The sequence below is a fragment of the Oratosquilla oratoria genome, chromosome 12 (genome assembly GCF_046742065.1).
Source record: "Oratosquilla oratoria isolate Oo_2021 chromosome 12, ASM4674206v1, whole genome shotgun sequence".
Classification (NCBI taxonomy): domain Eukaryota; kingdom Metazoa; phylum Arthropoda; class Malacostraca; order Stomatopoda; family Squillidae; genus Oratosquilla; species Oratosquilla oratoria.
The window spans coordinates 37229712-37241413 of NC_134788.1; the positions used below are offsets into that span (position 1 = coordinate 37229712).

The window sequence follows — 11702 nt, forward strand, 5'->3', positions numbered from 1 at the left end:
AGACGATAGGGGTTAATGGAGAATGGTTGTGTATGAATGATGATGTGATGCATGAGGTGGAGTGGGTGGTGGATGGGGTTAGAGAGTATAATGATATTTTGATAAATTTTGATACAGCCTGAAGGAATTTCTCCATGGCTTCTCATTTTATGCATGAGAGGATGGAATTCAGGGCCATTGATCAAATGAAGTGGTCTTGCTGTGGATGTGCTGTCTTGCTGAATTGCTTATGACCCAGAGTATTGGACGAGATACAGGGATGACTTGTCATCCAGGAGGAGCCAAGAAAAGGGAGGGAGGGGTGGTGAATGGGAGTGGACTGGGTGGGGATGAAATGGGTGGGAGTGAAATTGTGCCTTTTGACTTTGGCTACCTCCCTTGTAAGGGGGAAAAAGCCCTTGGTATATGTATGTCCTTTTTTTCTGTGTTTACACTGATAATTGCAATTTTTTAAGGTTTTCAACCATCAAGGGTGAGTAATTCCATTGAAGAATTTGAACAATTTGTAGTATTGGAAATGAAGTAGGAAAACAATTCAATTGGATACTCTTAGATGAAGGTAAGTGAAACTCTAACAGAGTTGAAAAAGTGGTGCTGCTGCCTTATTTTAGGGCCATCTAATTATCTGGCGAATATAGGCTGAAACTTAAATTACACCTCAGAATTATGCACTGGATTGGTTTGTGCACTGGCATATATGGTATGTGATGAATTTATGACATATAGTTTACAGAATTGAGAAATTATTCCTCTTCACTGTGTAATGAATTCTAACTTGATTGACAGAAATTCTCTTCTTACATTCACTATGCCACTCTATACAAACAGTGCCATATATCATCCTTAGTGTTGCTATAAATGTATTTATAAATATTTCAAGAAATAATACATCTCACACCTTTTGATTTATTAATAATTATAAACAAAATCAGGCCACAGTTTCTATTATATGACACCTTGTTAAAGGGACAGAATCTAATGGGTGTTGCTACATTGATTAGGTCGAGATGATCTCTTTTGGACTTATCTTATAAGGAACTCTCTTGGAGCCTCTGCTATAGCAAAATTCACCATGTTCTGCAAAGCTAGGGAACTTTAGGACACAGTAAATAAATTGGGAACTAGACACATTTTGAAGGTAAACCAATTGAAGGTTTACACTATAAAGTGAGAGAGCATCAATCAGGTGTACACTGAACTTTATGGCAGTTTTAGGTATGTTGTCAATGTCCCCTTCAATTAAGAGGTATGCCATGTGGTGATTGATGGCAATGCATATCAACAATTTGTGAAACTTTTGTTTATAACTAATACAGAAACCTTTTGCTGGGCTCAAATATCTTAACTTAAACCTTACTTCCTGCCCACATGATTTGATGAAAATTTTCATTTTGTAGGCATAAAGTATTACTCCTCTGGAGGGTTCTTAGATTATGATTATGTCCTGTATAAGAGTTTTACATTCACTGATGATGGAATTGTGAAGAAATACCCACCACACTAATCTAAGTGGTCCATGTCAAATGAGGCTAAGTAGAACTAATGCACCTCTCCTAATGTTCCTTTGGTCACTGGGCTCTCCTTTGACCTTGTGGCTCTCCTTGGACCACTACCAGTACTTATAAATGGTACACTGGTTGAATAATGGCTCATGGTGAGAATGTTCCTTTGGTCACTGGGCTCTCCTTTGACCTTGTGGCTCTCCTTGTACTACTACCAGTACTTATAAATGGTACACTGGTTGAATAATGGCTCATGGTGAGAATGACAACAGTAATTAAGTAGTGTGAATGGGTCAGAACAAGCACCATTGCAATGACCAGTATACCATTTCTACAATTTCCACTATATGAAGTTGATATGATGTGTGTATATAGATATGATATTAATATGATGAATAAATCATCATTGACTAATATCAACAGCAGTAATAGGGTGATTGATGGTGAGTAGTGTAGATTCAGGGGTGATTTCATACAGGTCTTTAAGATTCTAAAGGGAACTGGCATAAAAATGATGACATTTTCACACTGAATACAAATCAGACAAGAAATAATGGTCTTAGACTGTCTGGAAGTAGATTTAATTTGGAAGTGGGTACAAACAACTTTGCCAACTGTGTAGTAAATGGAATCAATTTCCTGCAGAGGCAGTGCAATGTAGTATATTTCAAAGTTTTAAGATTCATTTAGAATCTTAGACAAACACCTAAGCAATATGTTGTAATTCCTGCCATTTATTCTATTTATCAATTTAATATTATTTTACTATTCTATCATTATAAATCATCTTTATTCATGTGTATCATTTATCATTATATAACTATTTAATTATCATATTTTTTCATATCCAACCTAATCATGGACCAAAAGGTCTCCTGTTGACAGGCTCTTCCTTTGTAATCCTTTGTAATACAAGGATGCATATCAAAGCTTTGCACTCTTGAGTATGGGCAATCATCGAGATGATTCAAACCCCACCAGCATCTCTTTATTTTTTACAATGACTTTGTTTCCTAATCACCATAGAATTAATTTGACCAAGGGTACTACCAAAGCTAATTAAATTCAGAGGTATATACCACCATTTAACATTCTGTTACTTCAAAATATGTAACCATTCTCAAGTGAAACTACAACATTCATTTTTTATACCTAATGCACATTGCCCATTTTTTTGCTTGGTCATGATCAAATAGAATTGGTTAAAAACAGTTCAAAAGTGGGATGCATTCACATTACATCCACACATTGCATGTTCTTTACAGTGCCTTAGCCCAGTGCTCCTTCCATAGAAAAGTATGGCTTTACATGCACAGTTCAAGCAGCAGATGCCGCCTGTTCATATGTCCAAACTACTCACCACCAACCACCACTTTACTACTGTTGATATTGGTTCATTATTATGTGTCACTGTCCAACCAGTGTACCAGCTATAAACGCTGGTGATAGTACATATAACCAAATTAATTTGTTTCTTTGCTTATGTTTGAGGAAAATTATATATAGAAATACTGTCTCCATTTCCTGTTTTCCTGTGGCACTTATGTCTAACTATTAACTACAATAATACTGAAAATCCAATTTGTGTAGTAAAGAACTATACCAAGATAGTTACTTTATGTCATGGTTAAACAAACTAAAAAGTAGTGGTCTGTAATGCAAAACTCACAATTTCTATTGAAGAATTATATACGTGTGTGTGTGTGTATATATATTATATATATATGGCAGTTGTGCCAACCAACTTACAAAAATATTTCTGTTAAATGTTTAAAGATTTCAAATTTACATTCGTTTATACTTGGAATTTTTTGTCTGGAAAAGGGAATAGCTTTGTCATCTGTTTGACTACATCTTCCATGCCATGCTGATGTTACTATATCTCTTCCCCACTAAAGATCAAGTCTCAATCAGGTACCATGTGTAACCTTTTTGTAAATACTGAAAGAAAAGACTTTCCAATATAGTATTATGTTCTGTCTCCCAGACACAATTACAGACACAATGAGTATCAGAGAGGGGAACTAAGGGAATACCTTTTAATTTTCTTACCTTTATTAAACTTACAAACTGTTGCTACTATAAGGCATAATAAAAAATCTCAATGCACACACTGACCAAAGAACAACTTTTACCCTCAACTAAGCATTGAGCCAACTACACACCAGGATTTCAACTTTCTGACTATGACCTTGACTCTTACACTCTCCCACCTCTTCCTATCATCTAGGCTCCACTGATCCATCCAACTAAATTTCAACAAATTTCAGCAGAAACAGAGTCTTCTCCATCGACACACTCCACCCTGTTCCATTTTCTTTTCTCAAACATCTGCTATGAAATTTAGGAGCCTAATTCGAGTATTAAACCTCATTATGAAACAAGTCACCCATAAAAGCAAATGATTATCGGCTTCACCTCAACTGCCCCTTTTCATCCCTACAAAGGGGAGAAGGGGGTGGCATATGGATGCTGCACAAAGAGGTCCTGGGGCCAATAAAGGCTCACTCATCCCATCCCAAACCACCCCGACTCCTTCAAACACTTGGCTCATAAATCCTCAATTTACCATCTTCATTGGACCATCCTAACAGTAAAAACAAATGTAATTCAAACAAAACAACATATGCTCTATTAATGTAGGGATTCCTCTCAGCCAAAATTAAATCTGGCAGGATAGATTAAATACTACATTTACATACACAGGTCAAATTCATTCAGGAATTATGGACTAAAAAGGAGTAATGATCTATAAGGCATGTAATCATATACTTTCCATTCAAAATACTTATTCTACTTTTAGGTAACTATATAGTTCTTCTGTATAAAATGTAACAGTTAATAGTGAAAGAAAATGTCTAGTAAAAGGTCTATTTCCTACAGTTTTATACGCCCTTATTGACAAGAGTCTTCAGGAAGGCTTCTCTTCTGCACAAGTCACGGTGTGGCAATATCAATACTGCATGAGAAACCTTCATTGCAAAGATAGCTTGAACGACTTTTTATCTTGCATGGATCTTGAAATGTCGTCAAGAGTTCTTTTTTGAGAGAGCTGTGTCGCAGAGATCACATTCTTAAGGCTGCTCTCCCATGTGGGTCCATGGGTTTATGTGATATTTAAGGTCACATTTCCTTTTGCAAGCTGTGTCACAAATGTCACACTGGAAGGGTCATCAAGTGATATTTAAGATGAGCCTTTCTTGTAAAAGCTGCATTGCAAAAATGACACTAGAAAGGTTTGTCCTCTGTGTGGATTCTCATGTGTTTTTTGAGACTCCGCATTTGCTTGAAAGCTGTGTCGCAACGGTTACACTGGAAAGGTTTTTCTCCTGTGTGGGTCCTCATGTGACAATTGAGGCTAAATTTCCTTGTGAAAGCTCTACCGCAAAGGTCACACTTGAAGTTTTTCTTTTCTGTGTGGGTCCTCCCGTAACGCTTCTTTCCTGTGTGGATCCTCATGTGTTGTGTAAGGCTACTTTTCATAGAGAAATCTGTGTCACAAAGTTCACATCTGTACGGCTTTTCTCCTGTGTGGGTCCTGATGTGATAATTAAGGCCAGATTTCCTCGTGAAGGTTGCATCGCAAAGTTCACACTGGAAAGGTTTTTCTCCTGTGTGGGTCCTCATGTGACGTCTAAGGTCATTTTTCCTCGAGAATTCTGCATCGCAAAAGTCACACTGGAGAGGCTTCTCTCCGGTGTGGGTTCTCATGTGACATTTAACGTCACATTTCCTTGTGAAAAGTGCATTGCAAAGGTCACACTGGAAAGGCTTTTCTCCTGTGTGGGTGGTCGCCATATGGTTTTTGAGATGAGGTTTTTGTCTGAAGGCTGCATCACAAAGGTCACACTGGAAAGGCTTCTCTCCTGTGTGGGTCATCACGTGATGCTGAAGACCCTTCTTTGTTGAATAAGCTGCGTTGCAAATGCCACACTGGAAAGGTGTCTCTCCTGTGTGGGTCACCATGTGAGTTTTTAGATGACTTTTTCTTCTGAAAGCAGCATCGCAAATGTCACACTGGAATGGCTTCTCTCCTGTGTGAGTCATCATGTGATATTCAAGGTTACATCTCCCTGTGTAAGTTGCATCACAAAGGTCACACTTGTAAGGCTTCTCTTCTGTGTGGGCCATCATGGGGTACTCGAGACTAGTCTTTCTTGTAACAGATACGTCTCACAAAGGTCACACTCGAAAGACTTCTCTCCTCTGTAGGTAGGTCGTCATGTGACTTTTAATCTCACACTTCCTTGTGAAAATTGCATCAGAAGGGTGACGCTGGAAAGGCTTCTCTCCTATGTGGGCTATCACATGATAATCAAGATCAATCTTTTCAATGCTGCATTACAAAAGGTCGCCTTGGAAAGGGTTTTCTCCAGTGAAGGTCTTCATGTGGTTTTTGACAGTATGTTTTTATCTGAAAGCTGCACCGCAATAGTCACACTGAAAGGGTTTCTCTCCGGCGTGGATTATCATGTCATGTTGAAGACCAAACTTTGCTCAATAAGCTGTACTGCAAAGGTCACACTAGAAAGGTTTCTCCTCTGTGTGGGTCGGTCACCATATGGTTTGTGAGATCATGCTTCTTTTGTCAGAAAGCTGCACTGCAAAGGTCACACCAGAAAAGCAGCTTCTCCCTTGGGTGGGTCACCATGTGTTATTTCAAGATCTCTCTTTTTAAAGTTGTGTCACAAAGGTCACATTTGTAAGGCTCCTGTGTGGGTCATCATGTGGTGTTCAAAACCAATGTTTCTTGTAAAACCTCCACTGCAAAGGTCACACTAGAGAGGTTCATCCTGCAAGGATCTTTTTATGCTTGCTAAAATTACACTTGTGGGACAAATCTGTATTGCATAAGCCACAACTGGGTTGGTAAATCCTGGACCTGAAAAGGAGTCATACTTTAATACGTAGTACTGAGATCTGTTCAATCAAGAGATTGAATATTATTCAACATTTAATATTAATCATTGTACCACCCATCTGTGTTGATAGAAATTTATATCTTGATAAAAGAGGTTATGTAATATTAGGAGGACATTTCATACACATCTCATTTCATGCTCAAACATGTGCATCGTATGTACCATTTCATGCACACATATTGAGTACCTGAAAAACATACACCAAGTGGTAGTACCAACAGGTACCATGTTGCTGACTCACAACATGGTTTTAGGCCACTACACTCCGCAAACGCTCTTCTGATAAACCTCACACAAAGAATTTTAGATGGCATCAATTCAGATAGGCCCCACCACAGAACACTTCTCATAACATTAGACATTAGTAAAGCTTTTGATGCTATCCCCCACAAATCAAATATATAACAGACATGCACAATAACACCAAAAGATGGCAGCCAATTATCTAGCAGGTAGGAATGCTTACGTGTCATATAATGGCCAATCATCGCACATCAGAAACATTAAGAATGGAGTACCACAGGGCTCTGTTCTATCCCCCCCATGCTCTTTAATCTATACATGCATGACTTACCCACACCAGACAACTCAGAAATACAAATCTCTTCCTACGCAGATGACATAACAATCACATGCACACATCGTAACACAGACAAAGCTGCAGAAATAATCCAGCCATACCTTCATACACTCAACACATGGTTCATCACAGTCAAAATAGCTCCAACCAAATCTACAGCGACACTTCTCACCAACTGGACAAAAGAACACAAATACATACCTCATCCCTACATCAACAACACTCTAATACCACACACAAACACACCGAAAATTCTTGATGTAACATATGATACATCCATTTCTTTCAAACAACACATCACAAACATAAAAAACAAATGCACACCTAGACTTGACGCACTTGAGTCAATCGCTGGAACAACATTTGGACAAAACAAAGAAACTAATACAACAATATACAAACAATGCATACGCTCAGTGATGAATTATGCGAGTCCTGCATGGGCTCCTAATCTTGGTGAGACACACCACAACACCCTTCAAATCATACAAAACAAAGCCCTAAAAACAATTACAGGCTGCACAAATACAACACCTACAGACCATTTACACCAGGAAACAAAAGTCCTCAAAGTCAAGGACCACCTCGACATGAGAGGCACACAAACACTTGCCGCAGCCACCACAAACACATCACACCCGCTACACTACATAGCAGAACACCCGCACACACCAAGAAACATTAAAACAACACCCAAAGACCTGTATCACACACAGATACTCTCTTCTCTTCCTCCACAACCACCAAATACCAGCCTCCGGAAACATATTCATAATCATATCACTCACCGCTCCATTAACACACTGAAAGACAACACACTGCTGCATGCCAGACCCCCTGATATCCACCCCTTTGAATCCTCTCTTCCACGAAAAGACAGAGTCCACCTGGCCAGACTGCGGAGCGGCCACCACCCAGCACTTCTAAGCTACCAGAAGAGGCTGGATGACCGCATTGTGAACAGCTGCCCAGGATGTAACACTTGACCCCATACCATACAACACATAACGGAAGACTGCATTATACACAGTCATGCACGCAAACAACACAACATACACTCTATAAAGGATTTGTGGGAAAACCCGGTTTCGGCTATGGCATTCCTTGGGGAGACGGGACTGCTCAGACACAAAGTCTAGGGAACGACAACAACAACAGGTACTGGTTAGATCTGCTACATTTGGAGTAACGTCAGATGACGGTGAGAACATAAACCCTGAAGACTGACTTGCCTCCTCTTACAGTACTCAAATTGGGGCAGCCTTTCATCCAGCTAGTGATCGACCAATAGGTATCACATGACCCTTGCCAATACCTTTATTCTATTGACATTTAACCCCTTCCATACGGTGCCGCACATGTAGGCGTCATGGGGAGCGAGTGTATTCGCGAGGCTGCCATATCGGCGTCTTGATTATATTTATTGTAGTCGCCCCTGTGTTTTTACATTCTCTCAAATGTGCCCTGAATCCCATTCTCTGTGGTATTCAAAATTCGCGGGTGAAAGAGAGAACGATCGATATAAGCGGTGACTATATTTTATGATGCGAGTATTATTACGACACGTCGTACGGCTGGCATTGGCTGCTGCCACTGAGATCTAAGTCCATGACGCCTACGTGTGCGGCACCGTATGGAAGGGGTTAAAGCAGCTAAATGAATCAAGTTCCTGGTGACTGAATACTACATAGACTTGATCCTGCGACAGAATAGAGGACGACCTCATTATTGACTGAAGGGCGGCCACCTGTCAGCTCTCAAGCTTTATTACTGTAACTTAATTAATCTGGCCATTCAATGGTTCCTTCTATTGAAAAACATTGCAAGATGCCTCTCCCAATTGTGATGTCCTGACAATTTATTTAGATTGGACTCATTTAATAGATGTCACTCAAGATAATTACCACAGCAAGGAGGAAAAAAAAAAAAAAAAAAAAAAAAAAAAAAAAAAAAATTATATATATATGTATATATGCTAATAAGAACACGGGTACGTGTGTTCACTTATGCAAAGTAGACCACTTGGAAAAAGAAACTAACGAAGCAGAGCGCTTTCGTATATTACATCTTCAGTGCAACAAGTACATAGTGATAGGAATACATAGACATTATATACATAATACAAAGGGGACCAGGACAGTTTTGAATAAGCATACCGACCAATTACCCCCTAGAGAGCGGAAGGTCATTGTCAATTATCTTACGATGGTCGGGCGACGTTAGGTCATAGTCGCCGAGGGGAGCGGAAGGTCATTGTCAATTATCTTATGATGGTCGGACGACATCAGGCGACTGTGACCATCGTAAGATAATTGACAATGACCTTCCGCTCTCTTTGGCGACTGTGACCTGATGTCGTCCGACCATCATAAGATAATTGACAATGACCTTCCGCTCCCCTCGGCGACTATGACCTAACGTCGCCCGACCATCGTAAGATAATTGACAATGACCTTCCGCTCTCTAGGGGGTAATTGGTCGGTATGCTTATTCAAAACTGTCCTGGTCCCCTTTGTATTATGTATATAATGTCTATGTATTCCTATCACTATGTACTTGTTGCACTGAAGATGTAATATACGAAAGCGCTCTGCTTCGTTAGTTTCTTTTTCCAAGTGGTCTACTTTGCATATATATATATATATATATATATATATATATATATATATATATGATAACAATGCCTGTAGTGACCACAACCTATTCAACTTCTATGAACAGAAATCAAAACAAACATTCACACATACAAGGCCCACCTTACTGGTCTAGATTTTCCCACAAATCTGGAAGGAAGCTTGGAGAAAATTAGGAGTAAGATGCTGTAATGATTATAATTTATCTTATATTATTTGTTTTTGTTTTGTTATAATTTGTCTGATTTTCATTTATTATTAGTTATGTAAATTTATTATTATTTACTATTTACCTGTTTGTTTATTATTCTAACTATACCTATGCATTTATTTGTGTGTTTTATTTGTTATTTACATTATTATATTTTTTATCTATTATTTTATTATTAATATGATTTCTTTTTTTTTGCATCCGACCTAGATATGGATCAAAAGGTCTCCTGTCGGCATGCTCCGCCTTTGTAATCCTTTGTAAAGCCAATACATCCTATTATTCAGTTGTTTACCATATGGTGATATAAATCCTAATGTTCAGAAAAAAATCCAACAAGCTAATTTGCTTTATAAACCTATCATTCTAACAATTTTTTTGTTGATCTGAATGAATCACACATTCAAATAAAAAACCACTTGTAATGTGTGGTAGGCCACATTGGGAAAGCAGTAATTTAAGTGAGAGAAGTGTAAAAACTAGTAATTCATGAAATAAACAGATTTGTTGAAATACACAACTACCCCAACCATACCTAACCTTCCCAGTTTATTTCTCTCTGGCCTAAGGATTTTTAGTAGAATTCGTATGTTTTGTTACTTGTACTTCACACAAGTTTTGTGGCTTGACACTTCTTTTTCCCATGCAACATTAACAAGGTTTGTAGACTAAGACAACCCCCCCCCCTAAGAAAAAAAATATATATATATATGTGTGTGTGTGTGTTGGTGCACAAGTAAAAATATTCTAATACAGCAATATATAATGCAAAATACTTCCTAGTTCGTTCTTAATTACAGTTGATGTTTTACTGGAAGAGGCCTTATGTGGCCTGTGACATGTGGCAGCCTAATTTCTAGTATGGTGTTGGTGCTGGCCGCGTGCAGTGTTAATTCGTGCTCTATAATTATATATTTGCTCTTGTCCCTCCCAGAATTTGTCTAGCCTTGCCTCAAAACTTTTGACTGTGTCTGCATTTACCACCCATTCTGGCAGCTCATTCCAATTATTAATGACTGTTATTAAAGGAGTACTTTCTCAGGTCCAACCTTGCTCTTGGCTTCAATATTTACCGACTATTTCCCCTTGTACTGGACCCCTCTCTAAATTCAAAGAGATCCTCAGTGCAGTTTCTGTCATATACACCAGTGACGATTTTGTATGTCTCAATTTGGGGCTATATTTAAAATTATTATTATTATTTAATCCCAAGCCCAGAATTTAACCACCCTGCACTTGCTTGAAAAGTTGGGCTTCATTCAATACTAGGTTTGGTGTCGTTACGAACTTGAAGCATTCCTTCCAAAGTATTCAACACCTCAATAGATAATAGTTACAACAATAGTGGCCTGTTAACTTATATATATAAATCCGTGCATCTGACTAGTGAACGTTTACAAATAAACACCTGTGTGGATTCTTTCTTTGCTTACAATCTTAGTGACACTGGAGCGTCTCACAAATAACCGAAGTGTTGCAAATAATTTTGTAACTGCAAGATCACTTTTAGAAATCGCTTAACATTGTTTACTCACGCCCAGATTCTGGTTCGAAATGTTTAGCCTTTGTAACGGCACACCTCTATATGTAACTATTTCATACCCTAACTTTCTATCAAGCGCTTCGTTTTTGTTTTCTATGGTTTGTGTCTTTCGTTTATACTGCTCCCGTTTCTTTCAACAACGTCTCTCTTGTTTTCCATAGTTCTAACATCTATTCTCTCTTCCCCGTATAATTATATTTTCCTGTCGTTAGCGCTCGCTCCATGGAGTATCTCTCTATGATTGTTTTATTTTACTCCTTTCTTCTTCCAGTCCCTGTCAGTGAAGTAAGAAGTGTATTATATCTCCCTCT

The 11702-nt window shown here is 38.5% G+C and overlaps 1 protein-coding gene across 3 annotated transcripts; it reads right to left on the reverse strand.

Moving 5' to 3' along the window:
* Positions 1 to 2358: 2358 nt before the first annotated feature.
* On the reverse strand, positions 2359 to 11468 carry LOC143031433 (uncharacterized). 3 transcript variants are annotated; one of them, XM_076195235.1, is made up of 2 exons: positions 11384 to 11468; positions 2359 to 6384 (listed from the first exon to the last, which is right to left on the reverse strand). In XM_076195235.1, exon 2 carries the CDS (start codon positions 5634 to 5636, stop codon positions 4731 to 4733), a length of 906 nt encoding a protein of 301 aa, XP_076051350.1. In that variant the 5' UTR covers positions 5637 to 6384; positions 11384 to 11468; the 3' UTR covers positions 2359 to 4730. The 3 variants fall into 3 exon arrangements, with proteins under 3 accessions (XP_076051350.1, XP_076051349.1, XP_076051351.1); XM_076195234.1 differs by having other exon boundaries at positions 11282 to 11417; XM_076195236.1 differs by lacking the exon at positions 11384 to 11468 and adding an exon at positions 11257 to 11377.
* Between the last annotated feature and the right edge of the window lie 234 nt (positions 11469 to 11702).